A 22964-nucleotide genomic window follows, 5' to 3' on the forward strand; every position below is an offset into this window, starting at 1 on the left:
AAAGAGTTATTGGATCAATGAAGGTAATAATTAGAATGATGCATATGACTGTATAAAGGGGCCAGGGGAAGGCAGTGACATTCAATGTAGATAAGTCATGCATTTGAACTGACAGGGACTATATAGTTAACTGTATGAATATCTGAATCTTAGAATTCCAAAGTCAAAATCTCAACAGTGACTCATCGTTTTATAGTGGTCTATTAATGAAAGCAATAAGCTCAATGAGTTAAATTCCATGTAAAACCTTATGGGTCATTCTTTTTTAACTTTTATGATGTTACATTTCTGCATTACAGGATGGCTAATGATCCATAGAGAACAAGGATGCAGAGGGCTAAAAATAATTTCAGTTCATGTCTAGAGCACTGTAGCAAAGTGTTTTTCTGCTCCTGCAGCCTGAAGCACAATGACAGCTGGAGCTCCTGACTGATGAGTGACTAAACCATGATGATTACTCATTGATCTCAATTTGATGTCCAGTGAGGAAGCCAAGAGTAGGAAATCAATGTGGAAAAATAAAGCATTTAACAAGACAGGAAGATAGCTAAGGTGGAGACAATGGGAGCTGGAGAGTCCTCAAAAAGGACTGTGCACACTGGCACATTTCTCAATTTTGAAAATAAGCTTTAGAATGATTTTTCTTTAGGCTAAGTGCCTTGCTGGAAGCAGCCATGGACTCATTCTAATGGAGAGAGGGGTACAAAGGCTGATCATCCATGGTCCTCAGAGACCTGTGGGGTCAGGAGAATCCTGCACTGCTGCTCCTTGTAAAGCAAAGTCAACCCTCAAAAATGTAGCATTTTGCTGACTGCTGCTTGCTGGTCTGCATCCACACCTGGCAACATCAGTCAGAGTAAATCTGACATGTGGTCCGCTCAAGATAATCCATTTGCCGGATTAGTCTTAAAAAAAAAACAAGCACTAAACCCATAATTCCTGCATTGGTAGTCTCACTGGCTCCCTGTCTGATATATCTGAGGCATTTGTCGTGTATTGGTAGCGTCCCTATCTCTAAGCTAAAAGTCCAGTTCAAGTCCCACATGCCCAGAGATGCCTGAGCAGCTTAATTAAAATATTTTAACCCTTTATTAACAAATGCAAAACACTTAATTAACACATAGCCATATCAGCTGTCTGCAAAACCAATCTGTGATTTTGAGGTCTCTGAAATCAACTCCATGTTGCATCAATTTTATGCCTGGAAAATAGTCACAACAAGGTCTAATGTCAACTCCAATAAGGGAAAATTAAAGTAAGGAAATATTCCATTATGAATGGAAAAATTAGAAGGAGAAAATAATGAAACCATGGAGAATGCAATTAAATCATAAATGTTCAGAAGGTGGATTATTCCAAATAGTTCTAGCTGTACTATAATACCAAGAGTATTGAGAGGAAAAAAAGAGCGCTCAAAATTAATATTTGCAGTCATGAGAATGCCATAATAAGCTGTTAGTCATCCGGCTACCAATTTCAACAAGCCCATTTTCTCAGTTGAGGTGTGCTAATGTCGTGTTTTTTTTAATGTGCCTCAACAATATGTAGTATATAAAAATTCTTTTAAAATTGCAAAAAATCTGATAGCTAAAGAGCACAGACTTGGTTGAATCTATTATGAAAAATGCCTCAAGGTGGTGACTAACAAAATGAGCAGGTAAAAGATCATTATAGCGCCAAGAAGATGACACAAGACTGTTTTTCCAAAAAGAGTCTTTCATTATTAGACAAAAGCTCCCTCTCATAAGCAAGACTGTGCCTACCTTGTTTTGGTGCAATGATTTTAAAAATCCAAGTCTTATATGTTTTGTAAATTAAAGTAAAAACTCCCAACATATCCACCAATGATTCAGACCCTTATGTTCTGTACAACACAGCTGAGACAAGTTTATTGCTCATCCTTTAACACTCAATCATTGTTGTATTATGCTGCTTTCCAAGGTCTGACTGAAACCTAAGTGTGTGTGTCCATGCATTGCCATATGCAGTTTTGGCAGCATTTACATTCCCTAGAGTACCTAGCATCTCTTTCAAACCCATAACGTGTAGATATTTTCAGGCAGTTCAATTAATGGACCTGCAATATGTTCATTTTTGCTTAAGGAAAAGTTTTCGTCTTTTAATATAAGCATTTAATTGGTTTTAAAAATGATTTATTTTTAATTTAAAAATTAGCAGTCATATTTATTACTTGCAAATAAATGATATTTACATGTACCCAATTTATTTGTAATGTAGAAACTTAGTTACTATTGTTAATTATATTATAAATTGTGCACAAAAAAACAAGTTATCAAATAATATCTAATGGCTGCACCATTCAAATATTCTACAAGAGATTCAAATTCTCCTTTTTTTTTTTGGCTTCAGTAAAATGTTCCAATCAGTGATGAATTATGATGAGAATGTGCTGTGCATATTTCAACCAGGGGCCAAGTTGATAATGTTCACTAAAGATATTTTTAATGGCTATTAAATTAAGGAGTCTTTCATCCGGGCTGCCTGAGCCAGACATCGACACAAATGACTGAGGTTAACGGCACAATGTTTTACCGACTGCACTGTCTAATTTCCTGTGACTATGCTAATGTAGTGACAGTGCAAGGAAAGGGTAGGAAGACAAGATATTCCCTCAACTCCCAGTACAATACTGTCAATTTGCTGGAATTAGCATGGTTATTTAATGTTGGTAGAAATATAGAGGGCATAAGCAAGGAAATAGTGTCCTTTAGATCTCCCAATCTCTCCTCTACAGACATTTTGCTAACAGAGCTGGAATCTTTCTCAATTGATAATCTTGTCTGCAAGAAGGTGCCTTAACATTTTCTATTTCAAAATAAACTTACAATTAACAATGGCAATTTTCATTTGTAAAACAATTACAAGATTTTAAAAAATGACCAGGACATAGGTGACAGAATCAGGCCATTTAGCCTAATCAGTCATTTCTGACTTTAATGGTCCCCTTGAGCCTCCTCTTATATTTTCTTATCTAAATCTATCGTTATTACTTTCTATTCCCTTCTCCCTCAGATACCTGTCCAATTTCCTCTTATGTACGTTTATAATAATTGGACATTTGTCTAATATGAGGGTATGAATGAAGAAGTCTTAGACATCACGCTAGAGAGATGTATTTGAGTACCTTTTAAAATATATGTAAATAAAGGTATGTAACAATCAAAAAAGGGATTGAAGAGCATACTTAATGACAAGGAACAAGCAGTCTCAGGGCAGTGGATATGCAGATACCAAAACCTGAGTTACTTCAAACTGGTATCAATCCTAGTATTGGCTTAAAACAAAGAAAAAGCACTTCAGAGACTCTCCTTCTCAACCTTTCCCTTTACCTGAAGTGGACCTCAGGTTAAATCAGAAACAGTTGTCTCTCTGTAATGAGAGAGCAGCCCTTTGGTCTGGTATGACTACAGTGACTTGACCATTTACAAGGAGCACTGCAGCAATTCATCAATAATCCTCAGACAGCACCTATCAACAGAAGTGAGATGTTTCCATAATCCTGCATACAGTGGGACATGGAGGACTCTGAGAAGATATGACATGGAGTGACTGCGCATGGACCTTTGAAATAGTTGGCCTTACTCTGATGTATGAAACACAAGCCATGCAAAAAACTGTAGGAGATGGTAAGTTTAGTAGAATTACTGAAACCTGGTTCTTCCTGACTCCTCACATCCCCCAAGTGAGGCAGTATAGTTCAAGGTCAGCAGAAACCAACTCTCTTCACACCCTTATACAGGTAATGAGACTTTAGATTGGCTTTGTGTATTGCGGTTGCAGGTGATAGTTTAAATGTCACCTATGAATATTTCTGCTTCACTGAGATGACTATGATTGAGCAATGACATGGCCAAGGTTGCTTGAGGCCAGGATTTGTCTTTGACGTACTCAGTCACGTACGGTTCTCATGGAGAATTCTGTGATTACAGGTGTCTCTAACTTGTATTACGTAAGTGCCTCATTAATGTAATTGCCCCTTGAAGGTCCTCATGTCACTCACAAGTAGAGCCCACCTCCTCATATAGAAAAGCAACAACTTACTCCACCACTTCAGGTATACACTGGCAGCCTTTCTTTATTTCTCAACTGCGCATTTGCAATTTCTTCATTAGAAAATCCCTCCATACCCAGGACCAATCTAGTGCACCTCCTCTGGAATCCCTCCAGTGCCAGTATTTATTCCCTAGAAAAGGGGACAAAAATTGTTCATAGCATTCCAGGTGTGGTCTCATGAGTGCCTTGTAAAGTTTTAACAATATCTCCTTTTTTTTATATACGTCATTATCTTTGAAATAAAAGCCAAATGTCCATTTGCCTTCCTGATTATCCACTGAGCTTGGATGCTAGTTCTTTTTTTTTGTGATTCATGCATATGGTTGCCCAAATCCCTCTGTACTACAGCTTTTTGCTATTTTCCCTGATTAAATAACATTCAGTTCTTTTATTCATCTTGCCAAAGTATATAACCACATATTTTCTCACATTAGGTGCCAAGTTTTAAACCATTCATTTATTCTGTGTGTAGACTCTGTAGACTGTCAATGTCAATATCACTTCTGGCCTTCCCAGCTATTTTTGTGTCAGCCACAACCTTAGGGACAATACGTTCACTTCATTATCCAAGTGATTAATATAAATATTCATAGAGCCATACGGCATGGAAACAGACCTTTCAGTTCAACTCGTCCATGTCAACCAAGTTTCTCAAAATAAACTAAATTTATTTGCCTGCATTTGGTCCATATCCTTCTAAACATTTCCTATTCATGCATCTGAGATTCAAGTACACAATTCTTTGAGAGTTGTGTCACAGATAAACAGGCTGGTTAAGATGGTATTTAGCACACTTGCCTTCATTGCTCAGACTATTGAGTATAAGAGTTGTGATGTCATGTTGAGGTTGTATAGGACATTGGTGAGGCCAATTTTGGAGTACTGTGTACAATTCTCGTTGTCCTGCTATAGGAAGGATACTATTAAATTGGAAAGATTCAGAAAAGATTTACCAGGATTTTGCTGGGATTGGAGGGTTTGAGATATAAGGACAGGCTGGATAGGCTGAGACTTTTTTCATTGGAGGATAGGAGGTGAGGGGATGACCTTATAGAGGTTTACAAAATCATGAGGGGCATAGAACTGGTGAACAGCAAAGGTCATTTCTCTAGGGTGGGGGAGTTTAAAACTAGGGGCCATAATTTTAGGTTGAGAGGAGAAAGATTTGAAAGAGGCCTGAGGAGCAACATTTTTACAGAGGGAGGCTCATATGTGGAATGAACTGCCAGAGAAAGTGGTAGATGCAGGTACAGTTACAACATTTACAAGATATTTGGACAGGTACTTGAATAGTAAAGATTTAGAGGCTTATGGGCCAAATGTGGGCAAGTGGGACTAGTTTAGTTTGGAAACTTTGTCGGCATGGATGAGTTGGACCAAAGGGTCTGTTTTTGTGCTGTATGACTCTATGGCGGTAAGTGACGACATCCATTCCCTAGACTTCAACTGACCTATCCCTAACCATCGCACACCACATCCTTACCACAAGATCCTCTCAAAGTCAGGTCTTGCCTGGAAGAGCTTCCTGATTTTTCACATTCTTACTCCAATCTCCTCTCCATCCTTGCCTGAATTGAGAAAGTGATCAATAATACCTGGGTCTCAACATCAATCCTATGAATGCATTTCCTCTTACACTCTCCCCGCCATCACACATGGGTTAAAATTAATCCCCATTTTTTTAACATTTGATCTAGGTTGTCCACTGATACAGCACCAGGAATTTATGGCTTAGGGCCTTCGTATTTACCAAGTAAACGTACTGAGCCAATAAAAGAGGACAGCAACATTGGTTCTCTGTGTTGCACGCAGGGCATTCAATTCACAATAAGTGTGGACCCCATCTGGTAAAGATAAATAAGATCTAGTGAGAAATATTGAGTCGTGACAAAGCAAGCTGCTTACAGTGGATTTGTAACAAGAACTTGTCTACAAGTACAGAAAATAAAGATGAGATTTCACAATATTACCTGTAACAATTTTGTTGCTTTGGAATTATTAATTTATCCTCTACGCCTTGTTTTGACAATAGGCTACTGCGAGATTGCTGGCTGAACCTAGCGGATAATTATTTTGAATTATATGTTATGTAGGAAAGGAAATGTAAGAAAAAAAAGTGTTCCTTTTACTGTCACACTGAAAGCACCTTCATAAATGACTTTTATTGATGAAAACAATAAATTGTATGTTTGTAAAGAGGTTTAATGGTTTGCTGTAAGAAAAGTAGATTTTTGGAAGTGACAAACACATTCTGTGGCCTGTGACCTGAAATGCAACTTCTTGTTGCTATGTTACAATTTTCATCACAAACCACTCAGGCCTAAGGCACTGCAGCTAACACTGGATTCTTAGTGTAGATGGAAACCAGAACTCAATGCTTTTATCAATGACAGTAGATATAAAACCATATTCATGATAGAGATGAGAACACCATGAATAATTTATACAGTTACCACTTGGTCAACTCACAGTGAACAAGGAGTGAGTTCCAAGTGATTTAGCAGAATGTAAAGGCAAGAATTCTAGGGCTTTTGTGGTGCAGTGGCAGAGTCCCTATCTCGGAGCCAGGAGAGCTGGGTTCAAGTCATATCTGCTGAAGAAGTGTGTAATAATCACTCGGGAGAGATTGATTGGAAAATACTTATAAAGCCAGAATTGAAAGAATTCTTGTGGTACATTTGGTAGTGTCGCTCCTGCTGAGCCCAGAGGCCTGGGCTCAGGTGCCAGCTGTTCTAGAGGTGTCCAATAACATAGCTGGATTGGCCATGCTAAATTGCCCATACTGTCCAGGGATGTGTAGATTGGATGTGTTGTATGGGGATGGGTCTGGGTGGGATGCTCTGTGGGCCAGTGTGGACTTATTGGGCCAAAGGGCCTGTTTCCACACTGTAGGGATTCTATAAAAAATTCTTAACGGGTCTATTGGAAAATATCTCGCAAGAATTCTGATCTAAATCTCTAGACAAACAGCACACCCCACATATTAAGCATGATATCATCTGACATAGCCAGAAGGGATGTTTGAGACCTCATGAAAAGATGGGTTTCAGGAAAAGCAAGTATATGTAGGTGAAAGGAATAGATGGACATGTTGATCAAGTATGAAATCAAGGAAGGAGGATTGTGATGAGTGTAAAGGCAGATGGAGTCCTATTGGTCAATTAGTTTGGTTTTTGTGTTGTAGTACATAGAATTTATCCAGATTTTGTTTCTTGGTTCAAGACAGCCACCATTAGGTATATAGTTAACCTGCTATTAAAAATCCTTGTATAGAATTTCATTGAATTCCCTTGATTGTCCGCTCTAACCTTGAACCTCCAGAGCAATGGCTTGTACCAGCTGTCTGGGGTCACCATCACTCCTCTGACACCTGGCCGATCAAGGGACCCTCCAGAGAAATCCTGGGCTAAAGTTGTGGGAACTGCCACACATCCCAATCACATATTAAGCCAGGTTTGTTTGCTTGCCACCAAGAGGACATTAATGAAGAGGTTTGTAACCTATCCAAAAGATGAGTTCAAATGAAGACGTGATGATTTTTTAAGCTGATTTTAAGTTCTCTTTTTGATAGTTACACACTGTTTATAAAGGAGTTAAGGGCCAACTCACAGAGCTGAAACAGATTGCTCAATCCACAGGAGCTTTTGTGGGAGCTTTTCTCTGTGAGGAGTAATCCGATGAGATATATTTGAAGTTTGGCTCATAGGCTAAATTTGATTATTTGAGAGTTATAATCAATAATCCCATACATTCCATCTATCTGTAATCTTTCATTACGCACTATCTTTTCACAAGAGATTTATTTGCACTTCTGCAAGACTTGATATTAGATAATGTGTGCTACTTACTGAGATTGAATGGGGAATGAAGCCTAAGCGTTTGAGTCTGTCTTGTTTGATCATGATGTTTTGTTTGTATTTTTCAGTGATTGGACAGCAGCAAGCTGACTAAAGGTTCAGTTAAATTAGGACTTCAATGGGAGATAGTTTTGTGGCAAACCGCCATACAAATTGCAGAATCATTCCAGTGTCAGGTTAATGATCTGAGACCATTCAGAATTGACTCCAGCAGTAGGAGATTACCTCAAGTAAATCACCTCACACAATACAGGAGACAAAATGACTAAAATCAGAACAAAGAAAAACATTGTACAATCTCCAGCTGTGTTGTCTTTGTGTTGTGACTGTTAGTGGCCTCTTAATGAAAAATAGTTGCAGGCACACACAATCGAGATTCTGAGAAAAGAGCAATGGAGTAACTACCGGAGAGCTGTCATCATTCTTCTGAGTTTGCATGTAAGTAAGAATTCATTGGAGCTCCTGAGGGTCAGGCATTTATCACTCTTACATTAAGTAAAGACAGAGATGGAGCAGACTCAGAATAGGCTAAATCTAACATAATAGAATAGCCTCACTGACAGTGCAGACTGTCAATGCCAGACCTCATGGGAAGCAGAATTAATTAAGATAGAATGAAATCGGGTTGAATCCATTGAAGCAGCTCAAACAAACATTGATTGTATTCATCGATTCAGAGATAGTAGGAACTACCAATGCTGGAGAATCTGAGATAGTAGAGCTGGATGAACACAGCAGGCCAAGCAGCATCAGAGGAGCAGGAAAGCTGACGTTTCGGGTCTGGACCTTTCTTCAGAAATCTTTCAATACTCAAGAGATTTATTTGCACTTCTGCAAGACTTGATATCTGAAGAAGTGTCTAGACCCAAAATGTCAGCTTTCCTGCTCCTCTCTGATGCAGCCTGGCCTGCTGTGTTCATCCAGCCCTACACCTTGTTATCTCTTATATTCATAGATATTTGGCCAGTCATATCCAAGTGGCACTCTAATGAAGTGTATGTAGAACCTCCGTGCACCTTTCTTTAATAATGTGGTAGAAATGCTATGTGTGTCCAGAATGCTGTTCCATTGTAACCTGCAGTGGTGCAATTCAATGTTAAATGCCATTCACAATGAGCAAAATCAATCAAAAGCTCAATTTAAAAATTTGCAAAACAAGTATCATTTAGTTTTTTGACTTCTTCAGATGCAGTCACCTGCCCTCCACTGCTCAGGATGCCTCAGAAACATTTCATTTCTCTATTGTAGATCTAGGTTTACAATGTTTCTCCATGAAACAACATTGATGAATTTCATAGTGCACTGCAACTGTTCAAAGCAGTTCTCAAGTAAATGATGCGATGCTGGCAGTTGTGAGTAACCCAGACAAATTTATGATTATTCTCATTAATTATTCTGTTTCAGAGACAGTGATTACTATAGTACAAATAATTGCACACTAGTACAGAAAATAAACATTTCTGAATGGAGACAAGCAATCAAAGCTTTTTATCTTGCACTCTTTGGAACTAGGACACAGGAATTTGTCCTGAATAACAGGAATAACAATTAATACTGTGTGAGAAGAGGGTTCTGAGTGATTGGCCCATTATTGGAATAGAGATGCAGCAAAAGCAGTTAACTGTCAATCTTAATTCTTGGGCCAGACAGGTGTGCTCTGATTGGTCAGTGTGTTGCTACAGGAACACAGTCTCCAATACTCTTTTATCATTTGAAAAAGATGCAAATAAAGATGTAAATTAGTTTTGCCTATGTAAAACAGGGTTCTGTGCACTTATATGTAGATTATGCACAAATGCATTACTGCATAAAAAAACTACAGCGCAAAAAAAAATTTATAAAGACATTGCAGATTTTTTATTAGGAAAAAGAATGTTGGTGACTGCTAATCACTGCTGCATTGCCATGGCAACACCTTGGCCAATCAGAGTCTCCTACCTTGTCTGAGAAATAAAATTTGTCTCCATGCCAATGATGGCCAGTCAATCAGCACCATCTTTTTCCAGTTACGTAAATTGATGTCCCTTTTGTCAAGACTCTTTCTTAGAACCTAGATCTGAAGATTGTAATATATTAAACTTTGATGCCTTGCCTCCTTTCGTGAATGTCTAACTACAGGACAAGTATACACAACATATTCCAATTTTTTAACGTTGAGGAGAACACGGCCTATAGCTAGAATAAAGCTAAAGTATTTTGATTGAACTTTGACTTTTTTGTACTTATTGAAGTGAGATATGTTAGCTTGAGAACATGGAATACTTTTCATTGAGGCATTTACTATTAGCTTCAAGCATTACAAGTTCAACCTAATACAGTCAGTTTCACAGTATGGATTCTTATTCTGTTCCCCCACTTCTATCCCAATCTTCATCCCCAATGTGGCATCTTCTACTTCCACAACAATCATCTTCTTACCTCTCTGAATGAGTTGGCATTAATTATTACATAATTGCCAACGTCTGAGACAAACTTGTGCAATAAGCTCTTCCATCTTTCAAAATGGCTTGAGACTCCCGAAAATCATTTTGATCAGCCATGATCATAATGAATGGTGGTGCTGGCTCGAAGGCCGAATGGCCTACTCCAGCACCTATTGTCTGTTGTCTTAACTCGTTGACAGCCTTGTAACACTTTGTACATCCCAGGAATACAAATCAGATGAAATTTGATGCCATCGGGCTAGATGTTACAAACTCATTAAATAAATATTATATTGAATTATACAGTATTTATGAAGCATGCTAAATGCAAGTTAGAGAGAAGCACCATCATTCCTTGATCCTTGACTTAATGGGGGCTATTTTAATGTAGCTCTCCTAATGGAAAACTTACATCAACAGAGTCAAAATCAGGTTTCATTGTCATGTGGACTCAAGTACAGGAGAACGGTGAAAAGTGTACAAAGTCGCTATTCTCTAGCGCCATTTTAGGTGCAAAATCCTGAATTTAAAGATAACTAACCATCCTGTGCCTAATCCATGCATAATTGCACATTATGAATGTGTTCAAAAAGCTACTCAACTCAAGAGTTCCATCTAAATCATACCTATTACCTTCTCAAGAGCAATTAGCGACATGCAACAAATGCTGGCACAGCCAATGAAAGCCACAGATAAAAACTGAGCCCCTCTCCTCTCTTCAGAAGCACATTCTGAAAATAACATTTGAGTGCTTTGTGGATTGATTACATCACCATTGTTTTGTTTGTTGTACTCCCAGTAACAATCTTTACTGCTTTTGTGCACCATTATATGACAAACTCATACATTAGTTTTGTCTAAATGCTTACATCAAATGGTATGATGCTTTCAATGTTTCCTGACATCATAACACAAATCTAGGTTGATACCCAGCATAGTTCTGAAGGGGTGCTACACTGACACGGATGCTGTCCTTTGAATGAGATATTAATTCAAAGACCCATCTGCTATCTCAGATTAAAATAAATCATCCAAATGCCATTACTATGAAGAATAAGGAAGTCAGAGAGTTTTCACAAATATTTATCCCTCACTCGATTGAACGTAAAAAAAAACAGATAATCTGAAGATTATTACAATGCTATCTATTGGGACTTGATGTCAATGAATTTGTTGCTGCATTCCCCTACATTACAGTAGTAAGCCCTTTCATCTTTAAAATGCTTTGGGTGATCTTAAAGTTGTGGAAGTTGGTATAAAATGCTTTTCCTTTTTCTTTTAATAGTTGTTAATGCTACCTTAGATGGACAAGTAATATGAATATGACTTTAGTTCTTTAGAAACAGGATTGGATTTTATAAATAGTTTTGAAGGTCTGAGCTCTTTCAAGAGAGTTGGTTAAATACTTTATCAAACAAATACCATTAAAAAGCTTTACTAAAACACTGAGCACACTTCAACAACAACAAATGGCATGTGGTCTGTATTCAAATCTTAAAATGCCAAATGGTTCAGACTCCCCTCTGAGAGACCAGGAATGCCAATAAATAAGACTCAAAACGATATTAAAGAGAAAACGGGGAGCAATTTCTCGTAGGATGCAATGGTAATCTAGGAACATAGGAACATACTACGTCAATTTTGCAGCACACAACCACCTCACACTGTAATCCAGAAACAAATGAAACCAAACTGCAAACTCAATTATCTGTAGTCAGATCAAGAAAATATATTTCAGCAATTTGAGAGAACTAAATTTCAAACTAGCCACAGAAATTAACTAGCAACTCAATGAGCTATGTTGTGATCAGAAGTCTTGGTTCTGACACTGGCAGCGGCCTCTTGGTTTATGTACCAATCAACCAGTTATTTTTATTTAATAAATTTATTAACTTCACTTAAAAATCCTTATAATTATAATTTTATTAACATAAAAATATACAAAGCAAGGGCAAAAGTCGATCATCTGTCCCTCAAGCCTGTTCCTCCATTCAATACAATCTTCACTGATCAGATTTTATTTTGGATAACACATTCCCACTTACTCACAAGAACCCTCCAGTCTCTGGCCGAACAAAAATCTATTCGCCTCTCAAAAATATTCAATTATCACCACCTTCAGAGGCAGAGATTTTGAAAGTCAGAAAGGCCTCAGAGAAATATTTCCCCATATCTCTGTCCTGAAAGGGTGACCCCTATTTTTAAAATAGTGCCCCTTAGTCCCAGACCAACCAACGAGAGTCAACATCCTTTCCATGTCCATCTTGTCAAGACAATTCAGGACCTTGTATGCTTCAAATCAAGTCACTCCCCATTCTACTAAACACCAGTACACAAACTAAGCTGTCTAACCCTTCCTTATAAGACAACCCATTCATTCTGTGGCAATGTATTGAAATAAAGGTGCCAAAAGTGCATACAGTATTGAAGATCTGGTTTCTCCAATAGTCTGTACAACTGAAGCATAACATACTTTTACTTTAATAAACTCATATTCAAAGGGTTGCATCCCGTAAGCCTTCCTGATTAAGTGAGAAGCTGCATTCCAATCTTTCATGACTTTTCCAAGTGTTCACTAGCTGAACTTGCATTTATTGCCCATCCTTAGTTGCCCTTGAAAAGGAGGGGGTGAACTGCCTTCTTGAACTGCTGCAGTCCATTTGGTGTAGGCGCATCCATAATGCTGTTAGGGAGGTTGTTCAAGGATTTTAACTAAGTGACACTAAAGGAACAGTGGTATATTTCTAAGTCAGGGTGCTGATGGCTTTGAGGGGAACTTGCAGGTAGTGGTATTTTCATCTATCTTCTGCCCTTGGCCTTCTGGATGGTAGCAACCATGGGTTTGAAGGTGCTGTGTAAGGAAACTTAGAGAATTTTTGCAGCACATCTTGTAGAAAGATCACTGGCTACTGAGCATCAGTGGTAGTGTTGAGCACTTGTTCAACAATGTCAATAGGAAGTATACTAGGGCTGTGCTGAAAACAGATGGTTGATCTGATCACATCAGTATCATTAAGGCGAGTCAAGTTAATGGTCCACCACCCCAGCGGTCCTTACTCACACTGGCCAAACCCCAATTCATGGAAATTTAAAACTCTAGTTCCAGTAATGATGGGAGATGAATTAAAGCTTTTTGGATGGCCAGCTAAGGCTGACAGATTGTTGTCAGCAATGTTGAGCCAAATTACATGAATGGGATGATTAGACTTGATTCAATAGTGTGCCATTAACAGAACAAATGACTTATCACCACAGTGTGCTCAAAAAGAAAAATCATTCTCACTGTTTATGGTTTCTTTGTGCAAAATTTGGTAAATGCAAGTTGCAAATTGCACAAATTACAGCAATTGCAGGATCCATCCTGGGGTACCAAATCACTTGCCTTCACTGCAAAGAGTGATCCAGTGGTTCAAAGTTGCATGGCATTGACCAGGCAGCAGTGTGAATCTTGATTGATTTTATTATTATCGATGAATTTGGATATTGCTGATACATTAATTTCCTAGATGTTGTAATACTTTACTTGACCAACTGCTATGTTGTTTTGTGTCTAATTATAGGTCCTGATATGCAACAAAACTATTATGAAGTGAATCTGGAAAAAAAAAGCTCAATTCATCTGGTTTTCAAAGTACATTTAAGCTGATCCCAATTTTTCTCACTTACCCATTGTGAAATAAATCTGTTGTTTTTCCAAAGTGAAAGGTCGAGGTAAAACAAAATTGCTCTTTATATGAAATTTATTTACAGCATTATTATGAAAGGCTTCACACATATAGCAATGATGACTACAAATTATATTTTATGTTCAGTGTGTTAGCACAGATGAATCTATTCTTATCATGTTAGGTGAAGGAAAATGTTGCTCAGGACATTGGCAAAACATTCCTGGTCTTTCTGATGTTGAGGAAAATTGGAGAATAATAATTAGGTGACATGAAACACATTATTTATTCAAAATGTTCTCATGTCCCATTCCAGAACCTGCGAATGGTGTAACTTATCTTGATTCATATTTAAGCAAAAGGAATGGATAATTATTGAAGCTTATGCCACCGTAGCCTGCTTACAGCATGTACCACCACAACTTCTGAACCATTAAAATATTAATTAATAAGGTACCATGGTAACTCAGTGGTTAGCGTTGCTGTCTCACAGCACCAGGGACCCAGGTTTGATTCCGAGTGACGGTCTGTGTGGAGTTTGCACATTCTCCCCGTGTCTGTGTGGGTTTCCTCCGGTGCTCTGGTTTTCTCCCAGAGTCCAAATGTGTGCATTTTAGGTGGATTCACCATGGGAAATGCAGGGTTACATGGATAGGGTAGGGAGTAGGTCTGTTTAGGATGCTCTTTAAAGGGTGAGTGATGACTTGATGGGCCAAATGGTCTGCTTTCACGCTATAGGGGTTTTATGAATACGAGCAGACAGCCACAGGTCTGATGAAACTTTATGTATGTCTGATTGTAAAATCCTTGTATAAAACATCAGGAGAAATTGGACACATTTCTCTTCAAACAATGAAGGAAAGTTTAAATCAAACACTTATACCAACAAAACATCTACACACAATTACCGTAAATTCTGAAGTATATAGCTCAATGACCTGGTTGGATGTGAATAACAAAGTAGTACCAGAAGGATTTATATTCGTGAATGAGATAATGAGTCAGAATTTTGAATTAATCATTAGTATTTAAAACAAAGATATCTGTACTCCATCACAATTCTAATTTGAATTATAGAATTAACAGGGTAGAAATATGTGTGCAAATAAGACAGGGAAAGATTCCTTATCAGACCTGTGTAAAGTAAATGCAAGTTCTACATTGCTTCATGGACACGTGGAATGGGGAAGACAGCAGGGTAATGCTATCATTCCATTAATCACCACATCATGGTTCTGTCACTGGGTTAGCAATCCAGAGGACCAGGCTAATGTCCTATTGGCACAGATTCCAATCCTACATTACAGCTGATGGACTTTAAATTCAATTAAGTAAATCTGGAATTGAAAGGGAGTTTCAGTAATGGTGACCATGACGATGTTATCAGTTATTATAAAAATGCATCTGCTTCATCGAAATCTTTTAGGGCCAGAAATCATTTGTCGATACCTGGTCTAGCCTGCATTGAACTCCAGAGCCACAGTAATGGATTAAGAGTAAATACCCTCTGAAATGGCTTGACATGCTACACAATTCGAGGCCAAATAGGGATGGGCAGTAAACTCAACCTTTGTGAACAACATCCATATTCCGTGAAAGAATACATATACAACCTCAATTAAAGTTAAAAAAAATTCTACAAGCAAAACAGTTTATTGAAGAATAAAAGCAATCATCCGTCAGATTATTTCATAGAAGCTCCTTAGTCGGAGGAAATTCGAAAAAGAAAATATTAACTGATAGCAATACTTACAGTCGGAACACTGGTTCCAATACCTGTATGCATGCATTAAGGGAGGAGGTGTAATTTGTACATCTGACAAAGATTAATGTATCAAGTAGAAGGTATTTGTTTCTAGTTTAGCAACCACAGTTACAGTTGGAGAACATGTTCCCACGTCCATAATTCAAAGATTTTGCTGCAGCACAAAGAAACAAATTGTGGGGAGGAGGTTGCTGTGTAGTAACTAACAAAAAAAATCATGTAGAATTTACAAGTTCACAGAAAATTAACATGGCATAATGAAATTACAACAGTGTATTGCAACAACTTGTGAGTGGAATTTGAAACCAGTCTTAAACCTACGCAATGGCTTTCATGAGTATTCCAAAATAAATTAACATTCCTTCCTTCCATAAACCGTGCCATATAAAGCCCTCAAAATAATTGGCTAAGTGTCACACTTCCATTAAAGAATTGCAAGCAGAAGAATTACTGTTGGCAAATCTGAATGTGAATGTCTTACACTTGTATATCATAGTTTTCTTTTGCTATTTTAGAAGTGATACTTAAGTGGGTTATTGACTGCTAAAGCATCTATCTAATCATATTGTCAACAATCATTTTTGGATTAATTGATTCCAAAAATGCAACATTGGAATTATTTGTGGTTTCAATCTGTTTGTCGTTGTGTCTTCTCCATAGATAGGTTCCATGGGCTTGATTTTAACTGTGGTCCAGTTTTTAGTTTGCACTTGCTAACTGCTCACCCATCAGTGATGGGTGGCTGTGTAAATCCTCATAGTCCAGAGACCGTTCACCAAAAACAGGATCTAAACAGGTTCAATTGCATGATGTCCCTAAATTGGGAAGAGGTTGGCTGCAGTCTATGGATTTCACTGCAGTGCAGGTTTAGGATTAAGAGTCGGAATTGGAATCATTGGTTAGAGCTGACTCGGCGGCTTCTCACCCTAAAAAAGCAGTTTTTAAACAATTAAAAATATCCTGTATTGTGATCCCTCAGTTTCTGAAGTTCAGTCAATGAATTAGAATCATAATTATTTCATTGCCTTTAAATGAAACGTGGGGTTATAAAAATGGATTTTCTTCCTTCTTTTTGTCCCTTTTCCTTGCTGGTGTGGACCTGGGCGGGTTGCGGGTGTGGTGGTCGGAGGTGGGAGGTGTGGTCATTGCAATTTTACACAATCTCCACTTCGTGAAAATTTGAGTCAGGACCCAATGATGTAATCCAAACCTACTCCATGTGAGCTAAAATGAACCACTCGGGCTTTGGGTGGGTCTCCTGCACCATTTGGTGAAACGCTTAATAGCTCATCTCCTGATAGCTCCGGGTTCAGAAGGACACAGCTATTCATTTAACTGTATTTTCATTCTAAAGCTACTCCTTGTGAATACTGCTGCAACCTGGTCTACTGTATGTGAAAAACACATTGAGCAGGTCATTTTGGGTGCTGTTATTAAAAGCTGCTGTTTTTCCTTGTTTGCATAATGATGCTTGTAGTGGTCAGAGGGCTGGGGTGGTTGAGGTATGACTTTTGCTGTTATTTCACTGAGCTCAACTTGAAGTATCATGTTACATTTTAAATGCGGATTGTCCAATGGGAATGCTTTAATTTGTTGTGAAAGGAAGAGGGTGAGCTGAGGTTAAAGGAATTTGGAGTCATGCATCCCAGAAGGAGTCTCTTCCCTACGCTCTTTGTGACTTCAATGTACATGCTTGACATACAGACGATTGAATTCCCTTGCAGTTTGATGCCCTAATCTCTTTCAACGTTTAGAATGACTGGCAACAGCATATGCTGATCAATCGAAAAGCAGAGACTAAAGGTAGCCAAGCATGTGAACAAAAGTAGCTGTGATAATAGCTTTAAAATGTTAGTTTGCAATTGATGCTTTTGGCCAGTCTCTGTGTTAGTGGGATTCTTGTTTTCACTGGATTAGAAATTTTAATTTAAAATGCTTCACAGTAAAGTATAAGAAACCACCTGGCATTGCTATTGGATTTTTTTTTTGCATTATTTTGTAGTTCTAGATGTACTAAATACAGTTTCTTTTAGTTCTTTTATTTGATAGATTGAGACTCTTACTAGACAAACTATACACATTGTAAACAATCTTGTATGCTGCTAATTTTGACCCCCTGAGATGTTCAACGTATATATTATTCTTTCACGGGATGTTGATATTACTGGTAAAGCCAGGCAGCATTTATTGACCATTCTAAATTGTCCTTGGCAGTGGAGGCTTTGCGACACAATTCATAGTCTCCTTATCCCTAACCAAGCATCTCCAGGGACAGCCCCTGTCCAAGACTTCACTGTCAAGGAAGATGCATTCATAATGCAGCCAAACACATCAAGTATCAACTTGTAAATCCATCTATAATCCACCAATGACAGTTTGGTAAAAGTAGGTGAGATTCCTGCTCAGCGATGTGACAGAAAGAAATTTGGAGTGTCTACCATCTCTGCCCATCGCTCCAGCCTGCAACATGCCTGTAAACGTATGTGTTGCCACAGTAGTTCAGACTTCTGAGATGGTCTGTCGGCTGAACTGTTTGGATGCCCAGTATCAATTATTTATGTCAAGAGTATATGCTTCAATCACCATTCTAGCTTCAGTAATTCTAGGACTCACTTCCCAGCCCATCTGCGGTCCAGGTTATGGCTCTGAGTGTTGGACCTGCCTTCGGGCCAAAGAAATTGACGACAGTGGCGGTGAGCCTCATTCTTGAATATGACTAAGCTGCTTGCTAGGGCCATTTTGAAAGGCACAGATGAGTCAATAAGGACTCCAAGGTCCTTTAACGTCAGGTCTTCCCAGGCTTCGACCTCTTCACAATAAATTAAAGTATTCCCATTAGAAAATATGCATTTAAAATGTAAAGTGGTACTTTGAGTCAACAATGTTTCTGTGGGTCTGAAGTCACCAAGTGACCAAGTGAAGAGGACAGATATTGTGTCTGAAAGGATTCGAGTGAATCAAATATTTTCTAAAGTCAACCAGTCATTTCTTGACATAGTTACAATTACTAACTTTTCATTCCAGATTTAATGAATTTGAATTTAAATTTTCCTGCTATGATTTTGGATATAAGGTCTTATTTCCCAATCATGATACCATGTTTTTGAATAACCAGCCTGATGATACAAGCATATGGTCACAATTTTCTGACTGAGTGAACCAAAGATCAGAAGCAATCTGGATGTAATCTTGTAATTTCACACCAAAGATTGAACTAGGACACAATTTCAATCAATCTGAGTGATAAACTAATCATTATTTCCTACAGTAAGCATCCTCCTGTTGTCTAAAAAAATGTTACAACATTCTAAGAATTTAAATTCAGTGGCAGGGATTTAACAATACTTTGCCGGTTTCTTGGCAAATGTCGAAATGTCAAAACATGTTCTGAAATAATTAATGTGTTTCTTGTTTCAAACATCACTCATTATTAAGCCATCCCTTGAACGATATTGTTTAATGGTGTCAACAAATACAAAACTTGGCGACAAGGAAACGTATAACTATGGATTTTATACAAGTTCTCCATAAGCTTTTGTGATTGTTCTTATGTGATAGGAACTAGATGCCTGAACCTAGAAATTTGGTGGCCTGCATTCAATATAAAAGATGTAAAACAGGTGGCTAATGTGCATATTATAGTGGGAGATATATGAGCCAAATTGTGATAGAAGTGAGAGGCTACCATATAGTAGCCATATATACCAAATTTATAATAATATCTAGGCCTTCAGAGCACATACTTGAGCGTACCTTTCATCAAGTTGAACTGTAAGATAGTTTGTTTATATTCTCAGCAAAGGCAATCAATTGTTAAAGGGATGCTGCAGGCTACAAGCTGAAAGGGAAGTTATCTTTCTGTGGATTGAGGTGGACCAGGAATGCTTTCTCAAGTTCCCTATTAAAAGGTAGGTTTTGCCCTTGATAGCTTGATGCTCTTTACAGTTGTCCCACATTCCCATTAAATGCTGCCATTCAACAACACATGAGCAGCCTCTGAGATCATGAAATATATTCTAAAATGGCTTGTAATATCTTATTGAAGCCAGCAGACAAATTCACCACACTGCTGCTACGATGCTCATTAGGCATGTAACCCTGTACAAAGATTGTTCTCCAAATTGGAGGCAGTTCAATTTTCAGCTTTTGATTTCTGTATGGTTTGCTTTTCATCAGAATCTTACAGATTTTTTTTGCTGGGGCTTACTATTTCTAATAACTGCTAAGTGTGTATTTTAGCTCCTTAACTCATGTCATTCCTAATTTATTTGATATTTCAGAGCTCTGTGTTCATAATTAAGGAACTTTGAAATTAGGCAAACACTATCTATTAAACAGTGCAGCAAAAGAACTATAATAGGAATTAAATAGAACAACAAAGTCTGCGGCATTTTGTTCTTCAAGCTAATACTGTTTGGTTGGAAGAATCCATTTAACCACATAGAATTAATGTAAGGGAAATAATTTAACTTTGTTCTCCTGAATATGGTAATGTATGGTTCTTGATTCAGAGCTGTGTGAGTAGGAACAGTTTGGATAATTATGTTCAATACAGCATTGAGTCACAGCACACGGTAATGATATCTTCTATCTTTGTAATTTCGGCAATGTAGTTTGAAATCGTTCAAATTAAGTGATCTTGTGGCGATGGGCAGCAATAGTCATTTTAAAAATGCTGTGTCACAACTAATAATTTGTAACAAAGAAATATGTTGAAAGATATTACTAATCATCAAATTCTACCTTTAATTCAAGAATGCATTTGTTCGAAGTAAAATTGCAAAATAGAAATCCATTGAAGTATCTAGATAAATGATAGCAAAACCAGTATTTTTCCAATGGATTTGAAAAGTTAGGATATTGGATTACTCAGTACCATACAAATGACCTTATAGTCAATGCCATTGAGTGTGATGAAAATGAATATTGGAAAGGTGACCAACGTGATAACACCCTTGAAAAAGTTCTAACGTTTTATGTTTATTTGTTTTCAATCACAAATTAGGATTTGAAACTATACTGTGAGCCCTTATGCATGAATCGAATGTCATTTAAATACATCTTTCTACATACAGGAATCCACACTGAGTGAAGACACCAGCCCACGAAGTGCAAGCCCCAGAATTTTTAGTAGTTCGGCTGCTGAATCAAGAGCTACACCTACCCACACTTTCTCTCTGTCCTCGGATGAAGTGAGTGTTCACTTGAATTGCTGTTATGGTGTTTTATTTGCGTTCTCAACGTTGGTAGATGGGTTCATTTGTGCACCTTGGCTCCAGCTTAAAATTCCAGCTCCACATCCCTGACTGACGTTTTGCTTACTGATCTCAACAAAGCACCACAGTTCTAGGTGATAGCAACAAGTTTCACTCAAAATGGGCTATGACTGTAAGCCATCTAGTTTTATTGCTATGTTTCCTGTGGTTCATACTGTATTAATCCAGTGTTATTATTACTGTGATAGAGTTTACTTATTATGTTAATACATCACTGATATAGGCAGTGATGACAAGGACCTCAGTGCTTGTGTGTTTGCCCCCAGTTACAAGGTTGAGCAGAGTTCAGCTCCAAGCCATCATGTTTCGTGTAACAATGAACATTGACTAACAGATACAAAGACGTTTGGTCTGGGCTTTAAGGCAGAGATGAGCAGAAATTTTTCCTGCAGAATCTGTGGGATTCCTTCTCCCAGAGGGCCATTGAGACTGTGTCATTAAGGTTATTCAAGGCTGATGTGGACAGATTTTTAATCGAGAAAGGAGGAATCAAGGGTTAAGGGGAAGTAGAAGGAACGTGGAGTCGAGAATCATTAAATCATTAAATCAGTGATAACTCATTGATTGCTGGAGCAGACTTGATGGGTTGAATGGCCTCCTTCTGTTCCTATGTCTTGTGGTTTTATGAGTTTGAATCAATACCCAAACAGCCCACATGAAAACATGATCAAATATAGTAACAGTAATGGATACCCAGAGAAGACAGTGTTTTTATCCTCTGAAGAATCTGAAGATTGCGTGAGGCAAAGTTGTACTGTTAGCAAGAGGAGTTTCAGAAGATCTCCCTAAGAATGCCTCAATGGTTTACTCTAAACGAGATGAAATATTTGAAGACCTGACTGAAGGGAGGTAAAGTGAGATATAATCAGAAGTGGCAGTGCGTCCATGCTAGGTCAGTTATTTCGGGCAGTGCCAAGGCATTTCAATGTGGTTGAAAGGCTGATATAAGCAACTGGTTGGTAGGTGTAAAGCTGCAAAGTAACTCCTCCATGATTATTCATTATTTTATTCTTTTTCACTGAATTATAGAATCATACAGCACAGAAACAGTCCCTTCTGTCCAACCAGGCCATGCTGAGCATAATTCTAAACTAAGCAAGCTTCACTTGTCTGGTCCTGGCCCATATCCCTCCAGACGTTTCCTATTTATATATCCATCCAAATGTCTTTTAAATGTTGTAATTGGACCTGCATTCATCACTTCCTCAGGAAGTTCATTCCACACCATCATCCTTTGTGTAAAACATTTACTCTTATGTCATTTTTAAATCTCTCTCCTCTCACCTTAAAAATGTGCCCCCAAGTCTTGAAATCCTCATTCTAGTGAAAAGATAACTACCATTAACTCTATCTATACCTCTCATCATTTTATAAACTTCTTTCGGGTTGCCTCTCAACCTCCTATGCTCCAGTGAGAAAAGTATCAGCCCATCTAGCCCTTCTTCATAACTCAAACCTTCCCTATCTGGCAACATCCTGGTAAATCTCTTGTGAACCCTCTCCAGTTTGACAATATCCTTCCTATAAAAGGACAACTAGAACTGGACACAGTATTCCAGAAGAGGCCTCATTGATATCCTGTACAACCTCAACGTGACTTCCCAACTCCTAACCACCCTGCCTATGTGTGAAACAAACTTCCAGGAATTATGTACCAGCATCCATAGGTCTCTGATTTACAGCACCACCCAAGGCCTGACAATTGTATAAACCCTACTTTTGTTTGGTGTATCAAAATGCAATACCTCTCATTTATCCAGATTGAACTCCATCTGCCATTTTTCAGCCCATTGACCTACTTGATCAAAATTCCTTTGTAGTCTTAGAAAACCTTCTTCTATATCTACAGTGCCACCAATTTTGGAGTCATCTGCAAACATACTAACGATGCTTTCCATATTGTC

The 22964-nt window shown here is 38.1% G+C and overlaps 1 protein-coding gene across 1 annotated transcript in view; it reads left to right on the plus strand.

The window, feature by feature from the left end:
* samd14 (sterile alpha motif domain containing 14) overlaps positions 1 to 22964 on the plus strand; it is a 171634-nt gene that overhangs the window by 135364 nt on the left and 13306 nt on the right. The window contains exon 8 of the mRNA XM_048560424.2: positions 20860 to 20976. Coding sequence (XP_048416381.1) covers positions 20860 to 20976 — 117 coding nt within the window. The remainder of the gene's footprint in view (positions 1 to 20859; positions 20977 to 22964) is intronic.

The sequence above is a fragment of the Stegostoma tigrinum genome, chromosome 31 (assembly GCF_030684315.1).
Source record: "Stegostoma tigrinum isolate sSteTig4 chromosome 31, sSteTig4.hap1, whole genome shotgun sequence".
Lineage (NCBI taxonomy): Eukaryota > Metazoa > Chordata > Chondrichthyes > Orectolobiformes > Stegostomatidae > Stegostoma > Stegostoma tigrinum.